Here is a 23,214-nt window from a genome sequence, read left to right as displayed (position 1 = left end):
TTATTTTGGTGTGTGTGTGTGTATTTGTTTATTATATTTTATTGTATCGTATTGTATTTGATTGTGTTATGTGATGCTCTGAGTGTTCAGTTCGTAGAGTTCATTAATAAATCTCACTACAACTTTTTAAGATATGCATTGAAAAAGGTAGTTTCAAAACTTGCTATGTCCATTCCTTAAAAGTGTTAAAATAGATTATGATTTATTTTTAGGACATTTAGGATTTTACTGGAATGTAACTCAGTAGTACAGATTTCAACATTTTTTTCAACATACATATTATACATAATAAGCATACTTCATTTCACAACTGAAACTCCCACATGTTACAATTCATTTTATTTATAATAAAGAATGTTGATAATATCTAGAACGATTCATATGATTCATTTCATTAGGTAATAGGTTCGATATGCGGCAATACCTAAAACTTCTAATATGTCATCTGTCATTGTTGCGTCCCCATCGCGCAAGCGCAACGTGTCTCCCATGCAGTGCTGCCAGATGAGGGGAATCACGCCGATATGAGGTACCCCCTCTCTGATGACCAGAGTAATATGTGACACGTTGCGCGTGTGCGACGGGGATTGAGTGAGGCAAATGGGAGACACGTTGCGCGTGCGCGATGGGGACGCAACAATGGCATGACATTTCGCAGGTTTTAGGTTATTGCCGCGTAAAATTCACCCATTTACTTATTTCACATACTATGTAATTATTGATCCCTTTATGTCTATGTTGTGAGTTGTATTTCTTTAAAATATAACGTTACAAATAAAACGTAATTTGTCAATTTATCGTGTAGAAGAAAAATGAGTGAATTTATTATCCCAGTCTCTTTTATGCAACTATTTTTGAGAAGCGTATGAGGGTTAACAGTGTTAAAATATATTATGATTTATTGATTTTACTGGAATGTAACTCAGTACTACATACATACAGATTTCAAAATTTTTTCAATTGTACATATAAAAGAAAGCATTCATACTTCGCTTCACGACTGAAACTCCCACATGTTACAATTCATTTTATTTATTATATAATAAAGAATGTTTACAATGTCTATTTAGAACGAACCATATGATTTATTTCATTAAGTACGTATATGTACACGAGTACGATACGATACGCGGCAATAACCTAAAACCTGCGAAATGTCATGTCATCTCATCTGTCATCGTTGCGTCCCCATCGCGCACGCGCAATGTGTCTCCCATTTGCCCCACTCAATCCTAAAGCGATGGAATAGGATAGTGGAAGGGGAAAAGTAGGAGAGCATAGGAGAGTACCTGGTTGCGATCTCACAACCATCTGGCAGCACTGCTCCCATGCGCCTTACTCGATCCCCGTCGCGCTTGCGCATATTGCTGGTCATCAGAGAAGGGGTACTGTATTCCCCTCGCGAGTCCCAAGGTCGGACTCGTCTGGCCACTCTGGGTAGGAGAGTAACGGGAGCTCCGTTTGGACGTTTGGAGTTTTGGAGCTCATTACGGCATCACTGGTTCCAATTCCAACTTTCTCCAACTGTTCCAAGTCATTCCAAGTTTCCAAGTTCCAGAGTCATTCCATAGAGTCCAGACTTCTCGGTTCCCACGTTCCCAGTTCCCGGTGCTTCCCGGTGCTTCCCAGTGCTTCCCAGTGCTTCCTGGTCATTCCCGGCAGTTCCCGGTACCAGTTGGTTTGAGTTGGTTCCAGTTTTTAGTTACACTCGATAGATTTATTTGTTTTTCTGAGAAGATAAAACAAACGAAACAAAACGCTCTCTCGCTTCCGATCGTAGTATTATAGTTAAATATAGTATTAAAGTTAAATTGTATATTTACATAGTTTTACTTTTATCTTTAGGAACTTGCCATTTTAAGTAAGAATGATTTATCTGTTGTCTGTTATCTATTATACTTATTTAGTAAACTTATTCTATATAAATAGTAGCCGCACGATACTTTGTCAATGCAAATATATGTATATTTTCTATTAAGGAAATGGATAATAACGATACAATTGACTTTATACCAAGGCCTTATCAAATTGACCTGTACGAGGTTGCCCTCAAACAAAATACAATTATTTATCTGCCGACAGGATGTGGAAAAACTTTTATAGCTGTTATGCTCATTAAACAATTAAGTGCTGCTATACGAAGGTACATAAATAGTTATTGGTTATCAATTACATATTTATTAAATGTTCCTTTCTTCTTAATGTTTTAAGTATTATGATATAATACAAACTGTATACACAATATGTTTTACTTAATAATAGACCATACAGTGAAGGTAGGAAACACACTGTATTTTTAGTAAATACCGTACCTTTAGTTTTGCAACAATGCCAGTACATTCGGAGAATGTCTGGATTATCGTGTGGAGGATACTCTGGCGATATGGGGGTTGATTTCTGGAAAAATGAAGATTGGGATAAAGAGTTGGAAGCTAATCAAGTACTACGAATCCATTAATTTATTGTATTAAACATCGTACAACAAATTATATATTATAAATTAAACACTTACATTATAGGTTTTGGTAATGACGTCTCAAATTTTATTGGATGCGCTATGTCATGGATTTATATATTTGAATAGAATAAATTTACTAGTATTGGATGAATGTCATAGAGCGGTAAACGATCACCCTATGAGGCAAATTATGCAATTGTTTGAAGATTGCCCTGAAGAAGAACAGCCGAGAGTTTTAGGTCTAACAGCCACATTATTAAATGCTAATGTAGACTTGCGTAAAATAGAGTTAACAGTTCGGGTAATTTGTTTTGATTTTAGTATTCGCATTTAATATTTTTTCATATGAACTCGAATAACTAATACATATATAATATCGGACTTTATTACAGACCTTGGAAGTTACGCTTCATGCAAATGTGGCTACAGTAGACTCTGTGGCACAAGTTAAAAACTCTTATGCGAATCCAGATGTAATATTTGTTCGTTTCAAAGAATATGTTTTATCCGATGTTGGAACACTTATTTGTAAGACAATTGATGAAATGGTAGAGGTTTTAAACTGTGTAGTATTGAAGTCTTCTTTAAGGAATATTGAGACGAGCAAGAGGTTCAGACCAAAAGCTATAACGGAAAAATTGGCTAACATTTTAGCTGATATCAAAGATCAGTTTCTTCATGCAGGTATAGTTGTATTATAGTTGAACATTGTTGCATAAAATTGTTGTTGCTCAAACTTGTTGTATAAAAAATCGTGTAGATTTTTAATTTAGCTTTAGTATTTTATTTGTATTGTAGGAATATACGGAGGAAGTAAATGTGTTTTGCTTCATATGATTCAACTAGAATCTATAAAGAAATATACTGACGATGCGGTATGTAAAACCTTAACTAAAATAGGAGATAAAGAACATTCAGAGTTTGACTTTATGTTTTTACCATAAATTATATGTTTAGGATACAGCATATGTTTTGGAATACCTTATTTCAGAATGCATAAAATTCCGAAAATTATTAGAAGATGAAATGAAAGATAATTCAGAAGTCGCAAAAATACAAAAGTTAGTTTACTCTATTTAAATTTGTTCAAATCTATTTAATAAATTCATACTTAATTGTGCTATACTGTTACAGCTATTCGTCCGATCAAGTACAAAAACTTTTTGCTGTATTACGAGACTTTAATAAAAACAAGTCTTCCGATCAGAAATTTTGTTGCATTATATTCGTAAAGCGACGCTTTACAGCAACAGTGTTATATCATATATTGAAGGTAATTATTAATAACCAGTTTTCCTAGCTTCTTAACTTGAATGACATTGTCATTTTTTTTATCTATAATTATTATATAAATTTTACTACTTCAGAATTTGTCGGAACACGACGAAAGCTTTAAATTTTTACAACCTGATTATGTTGTTGGTACTTCTAATGATCCTTACAAGAATAGCAAGGAAGTATTGTGCATATCTAAATGGAATAAAGAAGTTTTATGCAGGTATGTAGTGATTTCATGCAACGATGCAACGTACGTACATCTCTCCCTCAATTTATGCGGAATATCCATTCCACGTGGATTCGTTTTATGCGAATGAAAATCTCGTAAATAAAGTCTGTCAGTACAAAAGAGAAAATATTGGACATAAAAGCTAGTACATATAAGTTTTAGAAATACATATTTAGTTGAAATAGCTTGACCAAAACAATAATGACGTTTCAAAAAACAAAAGTAAATTTTCGAATAAGTTGCAGTATACACTTGTTACTTTTAAAACTTCTAGGGAAATATATCTTCTGACCACGTAAATTGAGATCGTGCATAAAAACTACCGCCTAAATTGTGTTATGATTTACCGTGTAAATTGAGGAAGGGGTGTATTTTAAGCAGGGACTTAATACCGGTAGAATTTTCATACCAGTATTATGTCAAGAGGCTTTATTGAAACCGAAATACATAATACCAAAATGGATTAAAACCGAAATCGTTAAAATACCGGTATTTTTCGGTTTTTCCAATACAAAGGATGCCCCACATAAAAATTCCTGTGAGGCTCTGTTTTCAAGAAAATCGACTTTGAATTTTCTTCGGGTACGCGTGCATTTGATCGTGTCTCGTTATAACGGATCTCACTGTAGTTCATTGTCTCGATTGAAGTTTATGCTGATAAACACTTCCAGTGTCAAGTAAATGTTTATTTTACCCATAACATAAAAAAATTTCATCCAGAATCACTGGGTGAGTCACCTACAGGGTGAGTCACCTAACGTTATCACCTCAAAATATCTTTGCTGTGTTTTCAAAAATACATTAAATGTCTTGAGGACGACGTTGAATGGTAAAACAACAAAGATATTTGAGGTGATAACGTTAGGTGACTCACCCTGTATATAATATATATCATATTCTGATATTTTGGTTTCCATAACGGTAGAATAGACATATGTTATTTTATACGTTTTGTTCGTTCTAATGGAATTTCATTTAGGTTCAGAAATGGTACCTCAAACTGTTTGATTGCAACAGATATTGTCGATGAAGGTATCGACATTCCAACTTGCACACTGATTATTCGATACAATTTGCCAATGGATATTAGGGCTTATATACAAAGCAAGGGTAGAGCACGGTACTCTGCCAGTCAATATACATTATTGTTACCAGAAAAGGATAATAGTTATTTGAAACGTTATGAAAATTTTAAAATGACGGAGTCATATTTACAACAGGTCTGGTTGAATTTTGTTTGATTTTATTTTCTCATTGGTATTTTATGTTCAAAGTTATATCATGTTCATATTCTGGATGTAGCTATTATTAGGTAAAACTCAATATCGTGAGAAACCATCAGAGAATGAACTCAAAAATACGCTATATATATCCGAAATAGAACCATATCGTTGCATAAACAGTAGCGGAAAAAAATGTATTATAAACGCACAATCAGCGATTAGTATAGTAAACATTTACTGTAGCATATTATGCAATTCTAAATTTACACAATTAACTCCTATATGGAAATTGTTCAAAACTGAAACAAGCGTGGAACCAGGGGAGGAATGTAAAGTATATCAGGTATTTGAAAATATCAGTGTAATATAGTATTAAAATTAATTTGTTTAATTACTCTCTTCTAGCTGGTTCCTTGTTATAATTGAATTCTTAGGTTTCAGTTCGATTACCAACTGTAAGTCCTTTAAAGGATACAATATATGGAGACTTTTCTGCTAATATTAATATTGCAAAGAGATCCGCTGCTATGAAATTGTGTATAGAATTACATAAAATTGGTGAACTATCCGATAATTTAATGCCACACGGAGTTAATGCTATTCTAAAGAACGTAGATTATATATTCACAAATTGGGAGGAAGAGGATAAGTCGGAAACAGGTATAATTGGAACAAATAAAAAGAAACGAGCTCACAAGTTACAGGTGAGATGGAATGTAAACTAATTGTACACACATACCTTTTTCTTTTTAAGCGCAACTATAACTATATAAAGAAAATATTTCTTTTGTACTTTCGTCTAGTTATTATACCAAGAATGTAAAAAATTTTCTATATTCTTTACAGTTTCCATCGGCTCTAAACGGTGCATATCCTTTGCCATCGAAGCCAGTGTATCTTCATTTACTTCATGCTAAACCCGTGTATCCAGCCCCGCATTACGATAATCGATATCTAGTATTTTACAATTTACTATGCGACAAGGCAGGATTTGGAATACTCTCTTCGAAACGAATGCCAACGGTAATATTCCAAGTTTACATATTAATTATAAAACTCACGAATCTCTCGAGTTTTCGCTTAAATTTCTGAAAGGAGGCATCTCGAATTCACACCTTTTCCTGAATTTTATAACATTGAAGTATACATATACAATGTACAGTGAGGGACGAAAGTATTCGTACACTCTTTAAAACAGAACAACTTTTTTTATAATTGTACCAAACGACCTGATTAAAGGGTTGGTCGTTTAAAGGGTGTACGAATACTTTCGTTTCTCATTGTATGTATTACTCATCGCAAACAAGATAGTAACTACATTCTTTGATATTTATTTTTACGTGAGGTGACTTTATATTTATCCGCTTATTGCGCTTATAGCATCCCCTTCCTTTTTCTGGTATGATATTTTTTACTATTCTTGTGTAGTGTTTATTTAGCATTTTCTCTGGTAAAATTTTTTGCTTGGTAATAATACTTTCATAATTATTACACATTTTGAATATAAAGAACTTTCACAAAAATAATCGTAACTTGTGACTAAGTACTTATAGATTCAATTCTTACTTTCGACTGTTCTCTTTGATTGTTCTATTTCAATTAAGCATCCAGCATCATTTCCTTCAGAATAGATTTTCTTTATTAAAAAGATTGGTGTGTTATTATATTTTTTGAAGATGAGAATAGTGTAAGTCGCAAGTCATCCAATATTAACACGGCACATAGTCTGTTTTCTTGTTATACGGGGTTTTTCATATATAGAACAATGAAACCTTTTAAATGTCAAATTTAAATAGATTTTTGAAAAATTTTCGCAGAAGAAAAACAGTTTTAATTTAACGACTTGTGGGTTCGAGGAGCCAACCCCCAAGTAGTAATAAGGCCAGCAGTTAATAACTAATATTCTGTTACATAGATACCATCTTTTCCAATTTTCATGAGACTTGGTGAACTACAAGTTGAAGTTAAAGTGAATCATGCGATCATGAAATTGTCTGCGAATGAAATAAATTCCATAAAAGCCTTCCATAGTTTGATATTCAGTCAAGTTGTTAAAGTAATCAAATCTTTTATGGTATTCGATAATTACAATCGTGATAATTGTTTTTTAACTGTACCAGGTAAATTTGTAATAGTACAAACATGAAAAAAGATTGTTATTTCGCTTTTAGAGATAAACTTGAATTAACGTTTGTGTCCAGTGAACGAAAAATGGGAAATAAATTGGGAGACCATACGGCAACATCAGCAGATACAGCATGTACCACCACCGGTACCCTTCCGTTTTGAGCCCAAAGATTATCACGAGCTATCGTTAGTCGTGCCGACCTACAGAGGGGCTGCAGAGGTATACGTAGTTACACAAGTTTGCGAGGATCTTACTCCAAACTCGTGTTTTCCAACTGAGAACTTCTATTCGTACGTTCATTATTATCAACGTAAACACGGTTTGACGATAAATAATTTAGACCAACCGATGCTGGAAGCAAAAATGATATCAACACGAATCAATTGCATAAAGCCTAGGTAACGATACAAGTATTTTGTTCGGTTCAGAATATCAACAAATACAGATTTATAACTAATTTCTGTTTCTATCGCTACTTTTTTACTACTACTAACAGGGCAATGAACTGTGAATCGAAGTATCGTAAGCGCATGGAAACGAACGATGATTTGAAGGAGCATTTAATTCCAGAATTATGCACTATAGTTAAATTCCCAGCGTTATATTGGCTGAAAGCAACAATGTTACCTTCCGTATTGCATAGAATTTCACAGCTTTTAGTTGCGGATGATTTACGACAGCTTATTGCTACTGAAGCTAATTTAGGATTAATATCTAACGATGACTATTGGCCTCCGTTAATAATAAACGAGGAAGAATTAGGAGAACCGAGCGAATCAATAACAAAAATTCCTTTCGACGAAAGTATCGATAATTCTTTGCAATCAGAGCCTGTATTAGATGTCCCGGAAGTAGATGGTATATGTTTTATTTTATTTGATTATTTAAACGCGTCTTCGTTTTTTAATATACATATACCTATTTCTGTACATATTTCTGTTTCACTGAATTTAATATTATCGATGTTCATATAGTATTGAATACAGATGTATACCACTATCCGTGGACAGAAGATCAAGAACCGCCAGATTTGAACAGGAAGATCGAAGACATTCGTTTAATTGATATTGAGCATCATTATCAATTTATGGTTGGTGACTGTGATACAGAGTCTAACACAATGGTAGTCTTTTTGTCATATATGTATATAATCTTTGAACAGAAAATATATGGCACAGAACATTCATATGAAAAACAAATTGGGTTTTGCAGAAGAATATAAAAACAAAATTTATGAAGAATTCGTCAGTTCCGACACGTGATTTAAAGATCCTTTCAGTAGCAAATTCAGAGGGTCCGAATCCTGTACAGATTATGTATGTGAGTATCCTAAAAGTTTTTTCACAATACGCTGTATATAAAATTTATACACCACGTGGTCTCTATGTTACATTTCTTACAATCGTGATTTCTATTATAGGCACTTACAAGTAAAATTGGACATGATGCATTCGACTTGGAACGTTTGGAAACATTAGGAGATGCATGTTTGAAATTTGTTACGACATTGTTTCTGTATACTAGCTTCTCAAACAGTAGCGAAGGTCAGTTAACGGTTCTGAAGGGTAAAATAATTGGAAATCGGAATCTTTATTATTGTGGAAAGAAAAAATGCATTCCTGGACGTATGAAAGTAGACGAGTTTGTGCCTCACAGTAATTTCATTGCTCCAGCTTACGCAGTATTCAGGAGGCTTCAAGAAGTGTTACTAAAAGCGGAGGTTCGTTAATTTAGTTAATTTACGATTTAAACATTGCTTTAGATAGTAGCGTAATAATAGTGTAACGCAATGAAATCATCTGCGTAAGGTATCACCAAACGTTTTGTATGAAATCCAAGTGCCCGAGAACGAACAATTTAGTGGATGTATAAGCGAATCTACCATAAATACAATGGAAGCGAAGGTATTAAGTTGGGAATCGGCTGAAACACAAACTGGTATGGAGAATTATCTTGGAATGCAAACTGTTTCCGATAAAACAATAGCCGACTCTGTGGAAGCATTGATAGGTGTCTATCTCACGGTAAAAACACAAACATAATATGTAGTACTTATTTTGTGTCATTTTCTATAAATGTGAGTAAATACCTATATGTATTATTATACATTCAGTACATTTATTATACATTTGAACAGAGCATGGGTATTAAAGCTGCTATCAACCTACTAACATGGTTCGAAATCTTACCAAAGGAAGCAGTTAATATTGATAGTTTACTGGTTACCGTGCACGAAAATGATATTATTTCTCAGCAAAACATAAATTATTTTATGCCCTGGGCTAATGATATAGAGGAAAGACTTGGTTACAAATTTCAAAATAGAAAATTTCTGTTACAGGTACCTTTACCTATAATCTTTATTATAATTTTAAATATATGTACATACACAGTAGTAAAATAATATCACTTACAAAATAGTATACATTACATTGTGAATAGAAAATACAAAATATTCACATTAAACAAATATTTTAGGCTTTTACACATCCCTCGTACTCTGCAAATACTATAACCGAGTGTTATGAAAGACTCGAATTTCTTGGTGATGCCGTTATCGGTGAGAGATAATTTTCAAAACCTATAATAATGTGTATCAGTTTCTATGCAAAAATAATTATTTATCAATGAACCTCTTCGTGTTTCAGACTTTCTAATTACATGTTACATTTACGAATATTGTGGAAATTTTAATCCCGGTGCTTTAACCGATTTAAGGTCTGCCCTTGTCAACAATATTACATTTGCATGTCTGGCCATACGATATGGTTTGCATACCGCGTTACTAACTTATGTGCCGCAATTGAATGATGCTATAATTCGTTTCGTTAAATTTCAAGAAGAAAGAAATCATATTGTAAACGACGAGGTACTGTACTGTACTATTACTTTAGTACAAATTCTAATCAATTACTAATATTTTCCGAATTGATTTGTATAGCTTTTATGGATTTTATTGGAAGAAGATGAATGCAAAATGGTTGAATATGTAGATGTCCCTAAAGCTTTAGGAGATATATTTGAGTCTACGATAGGTGCAATATATTTAGATAGTGGAAAAAATCTTAAGAAAGTTTGGGAAATACTTTATTCTCTCATGCACAAGGAAATTGGTAAGCTTTGATCTGTATAGAAATAGAAAAACTCATCATTTATATAGTCATATATTATCCATTCTAACTATTAATGTTTTTGTTTTAGATGAATTTAGTAAAAATATTCCAAAACAACCGATTCGTGTATTATATGAAACTCAAGGTGCACGACCGCAATTTTTGTATGTATCCCGGTTATTTTTTATCATTAACAATAAGATATTTATCTCTCGAAATATTATATTATACATATCTTTCCACTTCACATGAAAGATAATCAAAACTTGACACATACAACAACCAATACATATTGTATAGATATGTATTAGTTGATATAGTATAGTAATCAAGATTATAGAATTTTTCAAATTAATATAATATATATATATAAAACCTATATACTTACATATGTACATATTGCACATATTGGAATCTTTTCCGTTCTTTTAGAAATGCTGTTCATATCGAAGCAACGGACTCCGTTATGGTGCCATTACAAGTAATTATTGCTGGAAAAGTAAAGGTTCTTCATGGATTTGGTAAAAACAAAAAACAAGCCAAATGTGCGGTCGCGAAGCTAGCTTTAAAATATTTGTTACGTAAAAGTTAAGATTGAGCAAAAATGAGCATGTATGACATATTAATTGTATAATTATGTTGTTAATTAAATATATCTACAATACTACAGTATAGACTGTACAGTACATTTAATTTTCATTTTTCCGTTTCTTTAACGATGGTCGATCAAATATTTGCTTCATTCCCGCTGCTTGATTATTATGAAATTTGAGATTTTGTGCTGTTTCCGAGATCCACGGCGAATCAAACTGAGTAGTATCTTGATCAACCAAGTGAGTATACTTGGTTCTACCACTGCGACCGAAGTTCTTCACTTGCATTACTTTTGGCAAAATTGTTTTGTCAAAGTGATCTTCCAACGTTGCACCCGAGAAATCTCGTTTAAATATATTGTCCTCTTTGTCTAAATAGAAGGCTCCACGATGATAATATTTCTGCAAAAACTTGTATTTTCCTTTAGCGGCTTTATTGGTAATAACTTTTGGATTTAGCCGAGCCTCTTGTCTTCGTTCTTCTTCGGTCATATTCCGTATACGTTCAATCTCGAGACGTTCCTTCTCGAGCCTAAAAATAAAAACAAAGTATTTGTTAGTGCAAACTGGAATATCACATACGATGATTCAAAAGCAACAACACTTAACGCATCAAATAATACATACAGTTCTCTTTCTTCCCGATCGCGTTTGATTCTTTTTAGCTCTCTCAGTTTCCAAGCTTCGTATTCTACTTCGTCGTTCTCATCATCTGTACAAACATCTTCGATTCTACCCTCTTGGTCGTTATTGTTTTTACCAACTTGTGTTTCTTTCCTTATTGCTTCCTCTACCATCTACAAAGTAAATAAAGTATTAGTAGAAAAGTCATCTTTGTATATAGGTAAGGGTCCTTTTATTTTGATAATTCAATTTACTCTTAAGGTCTGCCGTTTTCGTTCTTCTGCCATCTTTTTGGCCTCGACCTCTGCTTGTTTTTGTTTCATTGCTTCTTTTTCTTTCTCCATTACTGTAATTCTATCCTTTTTACGTACAAAAACTGGTTTCAATCTTGGTCCAGTTTCTTCTTCGGAATCTGTATATTCTTCGTATTCTGAACTGTCGTCTGAACTGTCACCAGATCTTTCATCTTCCTCTCCATGAATTAGTTCTTCTTCATTATCTTTCTTAGATAGAACTCGCTGTTTCAACGCTTCGCGTCTCCTTTCAATTTCAGAATCTGATAATTCCTCGTCTTCCGACGAATCAGAACTCTCTAGTTTGATTCTTTCACGAGTTCTTTCCGGTTCGACTTCAATCAATTCTGGTTCGTAAATGTGCCTGTGTCTTTCCGTACGAATTTCTGTGTTCAATTCTTTTTGTCTTTCTAAACGTGTTAATCTTCTTATGCGAGGGTCATCCTCGTCGCGTATTCTAACTTGCGACTGTGCAGGAGCGTCCACAGAAATTTCATTTTCCTCATAATGTTTGTGTGCTCGTCTTTCTAAAAAATCCTCGTCTTCGGACTCCTCTTCGGAACTAGCAGCAGGCGCATAATCTGGACGTTTTCCAGAGACATAGCGATGTACCTTCACTTTTTTCATAGATAGCTCTCCTATAATCAAACAAATTTATACAAAAGTTTCAAATGCAGAATGATCTTCTATACTGTTAGAACTGATTTTTCTAGTACATTCTTATAAATATAATGAAATTAGATGAAGATTTTTATTCTGACATTTCAACTTCTAACCTTTGTCATTTTTTACGGGTACAGCACCAGCAGTACTCTGAATTCCCATAGGTGCGGGTGCTAACGAATTATTCGTGACAAAATAATCCATCATCATTTTGGTAACTTTTCGATCAATTTACAAGAATTAAAATACTCGTGTAAATATTTATAGCTTATAGCTTATGGTATATTCTGCAACTAACAACAACAAATTACTGAATTGATCCGTCCACCTCCACACTCCTCCACTTGCCTCCACTCCACCATTATTATTACACAAACTACAGGAAACGTGTGATGGGTGATGGCGTTGCTGTTTGCCGTACGGCCCTTAGAGACCGACCATATAATATATAATTCTAAGACTGAGACCATACGCCACACATACCCAGACAGCACAGTCTGACAGAGCCTACCACCGGACCCAGCCCCAGCAGAGCCCCTGGCCCCTGACCTACAGGTTACGGGCAAACACCCCAGACAGCCAAAATCCTTGATTCTGTCCAGGCCACAAATGCGCGTGAGGGCTCGTAGTGTTCCCTGGACACGATCTTGGCACATGATGTCGTCGCCACAATCCGGGCCGATCGTGTCTGGTTTAACGATCGGGCCGTTGTAAGAGGGCAGCACAGCCGCACTAACTCTTCCTTTTTACTTATTTTGTACACATTCAAGGCGGGAAAATTAAATGATAGATTTTATTTATTGTAGTATTTGTAGTAGTTTTCCTAGACTGCGGATCTTTATGCAAAATAAAAATTGTCTGCATCGATTGCAAGAGATAGAAACTAAATTGAATGTTACTTTTTTATGCAAAAAGGAAGAGTTAGTGCGGCTGTGCTGCCCTCTTACAACGGCCCGATCGTTAAACCAGACACGATCGGCCCGGATTGTGGCAACGACATCATGTGCCAAGATCGTGTCCAGGGAACACTACGAGCCCTCACGCGCATTTGTGGCGTGGCCACAATCTAGTCATCGTGTGGCCTGGACAGCTGCGAATAGGGTCGACCAGGGTCGACCGCTGTACGTGACCGTTTGGTGGTGTGGACACGCTGTGCTCGAGATGTGGTTTCGGCACGCTTGGTTGTCTGGGACAACGCTTGGAGCTGCGTCGAGACCCAGATGGACCCAGACAGGCCGATTCAGCCGGGCACCTGTGCACAAAATGGCGGGAATATCACCTGCAGGGGGCTCGAGCCCAGGGCCTGCCGGCCGGGCTGGGATTCAGCCTGTTTTTGAGAGGGCAGCACGGTATCACACTAATGTAGCCAATCAGTGCTTCAGACGGAAAAGTCGGGGTTTTTTATGTCGTTCGTCCTTGGTCCGCGATTTTATAGATGGCATACCTATCTACATATCACATAAATACCTGCAGCCGACTTCGGCGGCAGTGCGGCATGTGCGGTGTCATACAGAAGTAGAACTGAGTAGGAACAAGTAGGACTGTAGGACTAAGTAGGACTGTAGGACTAAATAGTAGACGTCACGTCTGCATAGACACTAGACCGTACAGATACAGAAGGTTTCTAGTTATTCGTTGCGACTGTTGCGAGCCGGCGCGAGGGGGTACCTGATTTGTGTTGTTCGTTAGACATTACCTCGTGTTGCATATATTGATTGTTAGTATTTTTATTTAATTCAGATAGAACCGAAATAACTATATCAACAAAAATGTTTTGGGGTAAGCAAAAAACTCATTCGAAACAAAGACCATCGACTATCCAAAATTTGCCGGCAAAGAATTGTTTCAGGACGGCGTCGCCATGTGCTCCTAAAAACCAATTGCATGCTTCTCTTAAATATTTTCGAGTCGAAAGATGTTGTATGAATAATATTAATTTTCTAATCTATTTTTTCTTGTTAGGTTTAATAATGGAACCGAACAAACGGTATACGCAAGTCGTTGAAAAACCATTCCACGTGTCGATGGCGAGTTTAGACCTCACCACGGCCGGTAAGGCTTGTACGGTAAAAGTTTCTATCATTTAACACTAACCGTACCGGGTACAAAATGTGTCGGAAATATTGTATATTGTTTTATAAAAATTACAAGACTGAATTTATTTAGATTTTTCATAATTTTTATAACAATACGTGCTCGAATAAAGAAATTTATTGAATAATTTCTAATAGAAGCATCTTTATAATTTCAATAATTAAAAAATAAAGCAAAGCAAGTGAAAGCGGTCACTGACTGGTTGCGGTATGGTTAGTGTTAAAAAAAGGAAGACTTTTATCTTTCTATAGTTTTGTTTTAACAATTCCTTACTTCGATGGTTCTCTCTATTCCATAAATAATCTTTTGGCAATTATTTACAAAGACTCCTCTCCGATTTTGATGAAATTTAAATATTTTATGTAGCTACACATTTTGAACAACTTTTTTCTTCTCACATACTAGGGGGTTTCTTTTAGTTTTTGAGATATTCGCAAAAAGCTATTGCTCTTACTAGACTGAAACTTGTTTACAAAAAAGTAAACACATACTGGAGCAGGCTTACGTTGCCACGGGGCATGCACCAATATGGGAAATTCAATTCAGTACAAACAATAGCTTTTTGTGAGTATCTTGAAAACTAAAAGAGACCCCCTCGTATGTGAAAAGGAAACTATTGTTCAAAATGTCGAAATCTATAACATATTTAAATTTTATCAAAATCGGAGAAGAGTACCTCTCAACAAAGTTCACAGTGTGAAGTTTAATTTATCTAAATAAATTTTTAATTATTTATAATGGTGATCGTAGCGATAATTATTTATCATAATGAATATTTCGCTCATTACAGATAACAATTTGGTGCAAGTTATGTTAGGCTACGACAATAGGAACTTCTTACTTTGCAGTTTAAGAAAGGATTCAACATGGCAGGTACCGCTTGATTTGAATTTTCAAGAAGGGACCAAAATTGCATTCACATGTAATGGCCAAGGTCATGTGCATTTATCTGGCTATGTGATATCCAACGAAGATGAATTGGATTTAGATGAATTGGAAGATGAAGAAGAGGAAGAGGACGTACCGCAATTGGTTGATAAGAAAGCTAAGAGGAAAGCTACCGAATCGTTGAAAAACCAGAAGAATATCAAGCGCTCCAAACGAGATATAGAAACAGAATCATCGGGAGACGAAGAAATAGATTTAGATGGTAGCGATTCCGATGATTCTGATAGAGAGAGTGACAAGTCATTGATAAACGTGGAGGAAGAAGAAACAGACAGCGATGAAGACGAGGATGACAACGAAGAGGAAGAGGAAGAACCTAAAAAAGTAAAGCCTCATCAGAAGGACAAAAAGAATAAGCAACAACAGAAAAAAAAAGAAGATATAAACAAATTAGTAAATGGTAAAGACGCAAAACAAGACCAGCAAAGTAAACAACAAAAGAAAACTAAAGGGAAACAGCAACAACAACAACAGCAGCAGCAACAACAACAATCGAATAAACAAAATACTCAAATTGCCCAAAATGTTCAAAAGAAAAGGATAGTAGAAGGTGGAATGCAAGTAGAAGAACTAAAAATAGGTAGCGGGGCACCTGCAAGAAAAGGAAAATTCGTATCAGTATACTATGTAGGTCGATTGAAGAATGGGAAGATGTTTGACTCAACCACAGAAGGAGAAGGTTTCCAATTTAAATTAGGAAAGGGTGAAGTAATCAAAGGATGGGACGTTGGTATCGCAGGAATGGTAGTTGGAGGAAAACGACGTCTTACAATACCACCAGCTATGGGGTATGTATTTCCTCTGGAATATTTTTAATAACATTTACTTACCAAACTTTATTTATGTATATATCATGAGTATATTATTTGTATGTTGTAGGTACGGTGCAAAAGGTTCACCTCCTGTTATTCCTGGCAACAGTACACTTGTATTTGAAGTTGAACTTAGAGATGCCCGTTAACACATTTTACCCTCTTGAGTATTCGTTAAGCATATTGTATTTTGAAACAGCAGAACGTACATCCCTTTTTTTTTATTACTCAACTTCAAGATATTGCAACTTATACAACATCATTTCCAGGAAAAATGTGATGTATAAACTTAAGTGAATTTAGCGTAACTGATTCATTACTTGTGTATTTTTTAAGAAATGTCTGAAATCATATGTTAAGAATTGAACTAATAAATAGCATTTACAAGTAAAATTGCACATATTTCTGTGATAAATTTATCCTTGTTGTAAACTCTAGCTATAGGTGATTAAGGTATAGATTATAGATGATTGGACTTTGTATAACAAAACTAAATACATATATTTAACAGAAAAGGAAGTACAAAGTTGGTGTGAACAGAATGAGTGAATGTACAGATGCTTGATCACGGTCAGCAAGATGTGCGAACATCGCGGATCGTTGGCTGGGCGTAGTGTCGCCAGAACAGGGAAATCGAGGGGAATACATTTTACCCTCTCTCTGATGACCATACTAATACGAGACCAGTATGTATACGGCTGTCTACGGCTTAGTGTGGGATGTGGAGTATGCTCATTGTGCTGAAATGGGATAGTGGAAGGGGAAAAGGAGGAGAGGAAAAATCGACCAGCTTTGGTCGATTCTGGCGGCACTGTGTACATATAACCAGAATATAACTATATAACATACGGGCTCTGACGGGCTCTAATAAAAAAAGTTTTAAAAAGTGTCTTTCTTATTTTCTCATGTAATTCTTAACAATTGCAATTTTTTTCAAAATCATTTTTTCATGTCATTTAGTAAACCAATTCTTCTAATATTTCAAAAAAAGTCAGGTCATTTCGTCCGATTTCGTGAGTCACTGTATAAACGTAATGATGTGATATTGTTGAATAAATATATATGTATGTATATACATCATTAGGTTTATTGATTCGATAAGAAGAAACGAATAAAACTTGCAATCTCTTATTTTAAATGTATGAAACTAATATATATAAGTATAAACTAATAATATATGTATAAGCTATTATAAAAATCCTAAATAAAAGCAAACGTTTCATCATACATATAACATTTTTCGTTTATTAATAATCTATGTTTTACATTAATTGACATTCGAGTAACAATTAATTTAGATAAATCATGGAAATAGATATATAACTTAATAACAAAGGATTTTTTCTAATGTTTCTAATTTAAAAATAAGCATGTATAAACTGTGATTGGTACTGTAATACAACTGATCGGAATCAATATTATTATATAAATAAGATTTACGCGCGTGGTATGTAAACGGATAAATGCTTGTTGTAATTTATCTCATCAATCGACCTTTTTATTACATTGACTTTTACTCCAAGATAATGTGCACACGTCGTTTATGCAAGCTTTCACCAATTGTGGAGGTTCTTCCAATTCTTCATCTTTTCCTTTATTTCTACTTTGCCACCATTTCAACATTATCGGTTGTATCAGAAACCTCCATATTACAAGTAATATAGGGATAGCGACACAAGGTACGCAGACCATTTTAAGATTATGATGAGGACAGTCTGAAAAATACAATGGTTTTTATTAAGTATGGTTTTAGAAAGAATCCCTGTACATTAGATTAGAAATGTATATATTTTTCTAGTATATGCAAATCCATGGAAGCTCAGATTAAATCACATATATTGCTACATACCTGGCTCCTTATTTAACAGCAACGACGGTATCTGAAACAGTGTTATGAAAAGAATATAACCTATATCATCAAATCAAGATACAACGTAATGTAAGTTCAGTAGAACTTTACGTTGTTACTTTCTTATCTTGTCACGTTGAGACGAAAGATATTGGTGTAATATCGTTATCGAGTAACCTTAAATTTTATGTTTAACGAGTCTGTAATTATCGTTTTCCGAGTTGGTTCAGATTATTCACGAAACTCAGCTGATTGTCATGATTTTACCGTATACACTATTTAGTATGTGTAGTATACGTGTAAGTAGCTAAGTACATACATTGCGGTACATTGGTATCGGTATCATGATACGTATAAGTACTACAGTACTATGTATTTACATATATACAGTGCTGCCAGATGGTTGTGAGATCGCAACCAGGTACTCTCCTACTTTTCCCCTTCCACTATCCTATTCCATCGCTTTAGGATTGAGTGGGGCAAATGGGAGACACGTTGCGCGTGCGCGATGGGGACGCAACGATGACAGATGAGATGACATGACATTTCGCAGGTTTTAGGTTATTGCCGCGTATCGTATCGTACTCGTGTACATATACGTACTTAATGAAATAAATCATATGGTTCGTTCTAAATAGACATTCTTTATTATAAATAAAATTAATTGTAACATGTGAGAGTTTCAGTCGTGAAGCGAAGTATGAATGCTTTCTTTTATATGTACAATTGAAAAAATTTTGGAATCTGTATGTATGTAGTACTGAGTTACATTCCAGTAAAATCAATAAATCATAATATATTTTAACACTGTTAACCCTCATACGCTTCTCAAAAATAGTTGCATAAAAGAGACTGGGATAATAAATTCACTCATTTTTCTTCTACACGATAAATTGACAAATTATGTTTTATTTGTAACGTTATATTTTAAAGAAATACAATAATTACATAGTATGTGAAATAAGTAAATGGGTGAATTTTACGCGGCAATAACCTAAAACCTGCGAAATGTCATGCCATTGTTGCGTCTCCATCGCGCACGCGCAACATCTCCCATTTGCCTCACTCAATCCCTGTCGCACACGCGCAACGTGTCACATATTACTCTGGTCATCAGAGAGGGGGTACCTCATATCGGCGTGATTCCCCTCATCTGGCAGCACTGCATATATATATATTTATGTATGTATTTGCTCGCATTTTCATAAGCATGCGCGGCACGGTTCATCGAATGGACGGGAAAAATATGAAATATGGCAACCATAAAACAAAAAAAGGTATTTTGAGGGCACGGGAATGTTCAGGAGAATCTACTCTACTGTATGCATACAATTCAAATAAAGCCTATTCGTCGCTCAAAAATTTAGATTATTGAACATTTAAATATTGTACAGTAAAGTCGCGATCTAGCTCCTTGAAGGTCTCCAATCTCCACGATTACTATCCATTCGCCTACCCCTTCCACTGAGGGGCATCCCGCGAAGGGTCATGAAACTCGAGCTGCATCGGCCGCTGCCACCACTGATATAATACTATTTAGTATACAGTGGGTGTAGAATACTGTAGAAAGTATTCGTACACTGATAAATTTCAAACAAAACTGTGAAATTGTTGTTTACATGTGTCCTTTTCTACGTTTGACAACCTTTGTACTTTCGGCGCGATCGACGCAGTCATAAAAAAATAATATCCTCTCACTATGTCACAGCTCAGAATCGATAATCGGTTTAGATGAAGACTTTACTGTATTTCTGATCCCACAGATCGAATTTTGGAACAATTATGTACAAGAAAAGTGTAAGGAAATAATGCTCGTTTATGAAATATTTTGAAATTACAAATTGAGCTATCTCATATGAAACTTGAAGTAGGAAGAGTTGCTCTTCAATGATTTCTTACGTACAATATATCTAGGAATTTTTTCCCTTTAAAAACCAACACCAAAACATCGTCTGAAATTTTGGTGGTGAATGTAACATTTCATGATAATCGTTATGGTTCCGTGATGATTCGCCTTCTCACCGACGAGAATCTTCTCGTGAGCACTCTCTGTTCCTCTCTGATATATATTTTTTATGCAACGCTACTTAATAAAATTATACACATTGTAGTTACGTTAAGTATTAAAAACAATAAATCTTTATTTTTGCATTTTCACAGTACTTTTTTTTTTAAATATTGTATATAAAAATAAAATATTTGATAAATAAAACGACAACACAATTAATTAATAGTAATAACTATACTCAGTTATAACATCTAATATAGCTTTTCTTTCTGCATTAACTGTTACACCAATTTCAATTAAGTCTTGATCAGTTAGACTCATCAACAACTCAAAATCTACCTGGAACAGTTACGAAAAATTCGTTCGCTTTCACAAATCTTATAATTTTTGTTGTATAAAGGTCTAATACACTTACTTCTTGCTCAAGGAATATAGGAATATGTTGACCTAATCCATGACGTTGTAATAAAATACACATTTTTGTTTCTTCCGAATTCAAAATCATTCCTCTTGGTGGTGTTTTATAACGCGGTGGGGTCGGTGTAGTTTCACCAAACACATTTTCGTCATTTAGATCTGCAGGTACATATGGCGAACGAACTGGACTAAATTCAGGAATGAAACCAAGGGTTGTATTGGGATCATCTTCTTCATCATTTTGTATATTCAAATCTGGTGGTCGGATAGACTGTAATCTTCAGTAGAAATGAGACTGAGTTAACATAAAAAATTGTTTATCAACTACTATATTCAATAATATACCTCTGCAATGGTCGGTCCGGTAAAGATTCGTTGTGGTTCGATTGTTGTATTAATTTTTCAGCTTTATCTTGAATTAATTGTTCATACTTCATGTTGTTCATTGTGCGGATATTAACTTTATCATTACTATTATTGTTAGTGAAATAGATGTTTGGAGACCCTGGTACGATTTCATCCAGAATGCAAGTCAGTCTTGGCGAGATTATACTGCATAAAGAAGAATCTGAATGCTTTAACACTACATTCAAATTAGAAGGTATCCCTTTAGAATATTGATTAGAACTCATTACTACGTTGTTGTTGCAGTCCTCACTGTACTTTTCTGAAGTATGTACTATAGTTTTAGGTACCACGATAGAACTTAAGGCTGACATTACGTCGTCATTTTTATTTTCTTTGTCATATTCCTTTAAATTTTTTGTTTGGTTTGAATCACTTTCTACAAGTATGTTATCCGAAGTATCATTCCAATAATTTTCTACATCATTACTTTCTGCTAGGTTTCTGATTTCTGGTACTGTTGATAGTTTCATCATGATATGTGTATATTCGTCTATGAAAAACAATAAAAAATGTTATTACAGAAATATCTATGGACAATATTACACGCTTCCATTTAAACAGTACACATATGCTCTTACTAATCTTAGAAACTTCAAATCCTAATCTTAACAATTGAAAGAACAGTCTCTTATCATTTTTCATCGCAGCTATGCAAAGTGGTGTGATGTCATCGTGCATACAATTCATTAATGCAGATGGACATGCTTCGTATACAATTTGAAACATGGTTGCATCTATTGCAGCTGCTAATCCAAGAACAGACATACCTATGTATTATTTTAAAATAAAAAGAAAAGTAAATTAATTACTTAGTGAAGTTTTACAGTCTTAATTTGTATGTTAATTTAAGAAATTAATATGCTCACCAAGATAAGTTGAATCGTTTACATTAGCATTCTTTCCTAAAAGATATTTCACCGTTTTAATGTCTCTATTTCGAATAGCTATCATTAATGGTGTCCATCCAAATTTATTTTTCCTATTGATTATGTCAGAACTATATTCTTTCCGCAAAATTTCTTTTGTAATGTTGAGACAACCATTTGCTGCGCTGGTGTGTAACAAATTCTCCCCATGAGAATTCACAGTATTCAATGTATAATCTAGAAACAACAAAAAGAAATACATAATGTAAACTTTATTTTCAGTATACATCGGTAAATAATTAAAATACCTTGTTCTTGCAGTACTTTTATAACTTCTGTTTCTACGGTCTCTCTTATGTTATTGTTTGTGCTATTTCTGTTAAACATTGTTTTAATTCCCTTTATTTTTCCTGTAATAAGTGTTTTTCACCGTTATAGTTAAATAACGAAAGTGATCTACAAGAAATATATTTCGTTCTTTTTTGGATTACTGTTTGTAAACTTCTCATGCTAAGTTATGCTATAATAACTTCTCATCAAGGTTTGAAAGTATTTAGTAACAGTTTTTAAAGAAAGCATGCATAGCGATATTTAAAAAGATCATTTCGCTCATTTGCTGCAACAATAGCATACCTGAATAAATCAAAATTTCCAGTCTTCTCGAGTTGTATTGGTATGTATATTTAGTAAAATCGGTTGTGATCGGTTGAAGATTCTTGAATCTTCAGTAGAAGTTCTTGAGTTCTACACAGTTCTATTTACATTTTACGGGTGGAGTCCATGGAGTCGTCAGGAGTTCCATAAACAAGTTTCAGAAATTCACCACACGAGAGCACTTGTGTCACTTTTGCATTATCTCGTTTGATCCAATTGGATTACTTCAACGCTGAATTGTATTAATAATTGTAAGTAAATTATACTAAAACTTCAAGAAAAGAGTTACAGATCGTGCTACTATAATATTATAGTATATATTATATATAGTTATATGATAATGTATAATTTCAACACTGTTTTTAAATATTTCTTTTATCAACGCGACGACACAAATAATTAAATATATATTAAATATATAGCTCTCATTTATCTTCAAGGATAAATGAACATTTATTATATACATAGAATCAACAATCTTATTGTACCAATTGTTACATTTTAATTCGATGTTGTTCCAAAGTTCAGAAACTTTAAACCGATTCTCCTTAAAATC

At 34.2% G+C, this 23,214-nt stretch overlaps 4 protein-coding genes across 11 annotated transcripts; 2 read left to right on the top strand and 2 right to left on the bottom strand.

Annotated features, from left to right (window-relative positions):
* Positions 1–518: 518 nt before the first annotated feature.
* Dcr-2 (Endoribonuclease Dcr-2) lies at positions 519–11,101 on the top strand. 5 transcript variants are annotated; one of them, XM_076424549.1, is made up of 26 exons: positions 519–1,385; positions 1,980–2,143; positions 2,263–2,440; positions 2,520–2,759; positions 2,851–3,142; positions 3,257–3,333; positions 3,416–3,519; positions 3,593–3,731; positions 3,826–3,956; positions 4,945–5,185; positions 5,268–5,531; positions 5,623–5,892; positions 6,035–6,211; positions 7,104–7,308; positions 7,390–7,714; positions 7,813–8,174; positions 8,303–8,439; positions 8,529–8,636; positions 8,737–9,036; positions 9,125–9,340; positions 9,454–9,657; positions 9,795–9,876; positions 9,965–10,185; positions 10,258–10,429; positions 10,518–10,593; positions 10,862–11,101. In XM_076424549.1, the coding sequence occupies exons 1-26, from the start codon at positions 1,329–1,331 to the stop codon at positions 11,019–11,021; spliced, it is 4,902 nt and encodes a 1,633-aa protein (XP_076280664.1). In that variant the 5' UTR covers positions 519–1,328; the 3' UTR covers positions 11,022–11,101. The 5 variants fall into 5 exon arrangements, with proteins under 5 accessions (XP_076280664.1, XP_076280663.1, XP_076280667.1 ...); XM_076424548.1 differs by having other exon boundaries at positions 520–1,385; positions 8,291–8,439; XM_076424552.1 differs by having other exon boundaries at positions 520–1,437; positions 8,291–8,439.
* On the bottom strand, positions 9,646–12,978 carry Mfap1 (Microfibril-associated protein 1). Its single transcript, XM_076424564.1, has 4 exons — positions 12,716–12,978; positions 11,901–12,577; positions 11,650–11,819; positions 9,646–11,554 (listed from the first exon to the last, which is right to left on the bottom strand). The coding sequence occupies exons 1-4, from the start codon at positions 12,810–12,812 to the stop codon at positions 11,119–11,121; spliced, it is 1,380 nt and encodes a 459-aa protein (XP_076280679.1). The 5' UTR covers positions 12,813–12,978; the 3' UTR covers positions 9,646–11,118.
* A 1,103-nt stretch (positions 12,979–14,081) lies between these two features.
* On the top strand, positions 14,082–16,849 carry Fkbp39 (FK506-binding protein 39kD). 2 transcript variants are annotated; one of them, XM_076424565.1, is made up of 4 exons: positions 14,082–14,381; positions 14,565–14,654; positions 15,487–16,432; positions 16,524–16,849. In XM_076424565.1, exons 1-4 carry the CDS (start codon positions 14,372–14,374, stop codon positions 16,603–16,605), a joined length of 1,128 nt encoding a protein of 375 aa, XP_076280680.1. In that variant the 5' UTR covers positions 14,082–14,371; the 3' UTR covers positions 16,606–16,849. The 2 variants fall into 2 exon arrangements, with proteins under 2 accessions (XP_076280680.1, XP_076280681.1); XM_076424566.1 differs by lacking the exons at positions 14,082–14,381; positions 14,565–14,654 and adding an exon at positions 14,725–14,908.
* Positions 16,850–17,673: 824 nt separating this feature from the next.
* Positions 17,674–22,837, bottom strand: LOC143209200 (uncharacterized). Of its 3 annotated transcripts, none has more exons than XM_076424560.1 (8): positions 22,638–22,834; positions 22,313–22,460; positions 22,005–22,241; positions 21,717–21,905; positions 21,076–21,628; positions 20,729–21,008; positions 18,306–18,336; positions 17,674–18,171 (listed from the first exon to the last, which is right to left on the bottom strand). In XM_076424560.1, the coding sequence occupies exons 2-8, from the start codon at positions 22,389–22,391 to the stop codon at positions 17,942–17,944; spliced, it is 1,599 nt and encodes a 532-aa protein (XP_076280675.1). In that variant the 5' UTR covers positions 22,392–22,460; positions 22,638–22,834; the 3' UTR covers positions 17,674–17,941. The 3 variants fall into 3 exon arrangements, with proteins under 3 accessions (XP_076280675.1, XP_076280674.1, XP_076280676.1); XM_076424559.1 differs by having other exon boundaries at positions 22,313–22,414; XM_076424561.1 differs by lacking the exons at positions 17,674–18,171; positions 18,306–18,336 and adding an exon at positions 19,489–20,652 and having other exon boundaries at positions 22,313–22,414; positions 22,638–22,837.
* Positions 22,838–23,214: the final 377 nt, after the last annotated feature.

This window comes from Lasioglossum baleicum, chromosome 5 (genome assembly GCF_051020765.1).
Source record: "Lasioglossum baleicum chromosome 5, iyLasBale1, whole genome shotgun sequence".
Classification (NCBI taxonomy): Eukaryota; Metazoa; Arthropoda; class Insecta; order Hymenoptera; family Halictidae; genus Lasioglossum; species Lasioglossum baleicum.
The sequence above is the reverse complement of the archived record's forward strand: the minus strand, read 5'-3'. Positions and strand labels throughout refer to the sequence as shown.

Excerpts from the sequence above, each read along its gene's own strand:
- Fkbp39 (XM_076424565.1), top strand. Across the intron at positions 14,655-15,486 it reads TTTAGACCTCACCACGGCCG|ATAACAATTTGGTGCAAGTT; the intron begins GTAAGGCTTGTA and ends CGCTCATTACAG. Across the intron at positions 16,433-16,523 it reads ACAATACCACCAGCTATGGG|GTACGGTGCAAAAGGTTCAC; the intron begins GTATGTATTTCC and ends TGTATGTTGTAG.
- LOC143209200 (XM_076424560.1), bottom strand. The coding sequence starts at position 22,391 with ATGTTTAACAGAAATAGCACAAACAATAACATAAGAGAGACCGTAGAA. Across the intron at positions 21,906-22,004 it reads AAACGATTCAACTTATCTTG|GTATGTCTGTTCTTGGATTA; the intron begins GTGAGCATATTA and ends AATAATACATAG. Across the intron at positions 18,337-20,728 it reads CTATATTCCTTGAGCAAGAA|ATACCGTCGTTGCTGTTAAA; the intron begins GTAAGTGTATTA and ends ACACTGTTTCAG.
- Mfap1 (XM_076424564.1), bottom strand. The coding sequence starts at position 12,812 with ATGATGATGGATTATTTTGTCACGAATAATTCGTTAGCACCCGCACCT. Across the intron at positions 12,578-12,715 it reads ACCCGTAAAAAATGACAAAG|GAGAGCTATCTATGAAAAAA; the intron begins GTTAGAAGTTGA and ends GTTTGATTATAG. Across the intron at positions 11,555-11,649 it reads GATCGGGAAGAAAGAGAACT|GCTCGAGAAGGAACGTCTCG; the intron begins GTATGTATTATT and ends TTTTATTTTTAG.
- Dcr-2 (XM_076424548.1), top strand. The coding sequence starts at position 1,329 with ATGCGCCTTACTCGATCCCCGTCGCGCTTGCGCATATTGCTGGTCATC. Across the intron at positions 3,520-3,592 it reads GAAGTCGCAAAAATACAAAA|CTATTCGTCCGATCAAGTAC; the intron begins GTTAGTTTACTC and ends ATACTGTTACAG. Across the intron at positions 8,440-8,528 it reads ATACAGAGTCTAACACAATG|AAGAATATAAAAACAAAATT; the intron begins GTAGTCTTTTTG and ends TGGGTTTTGCAG.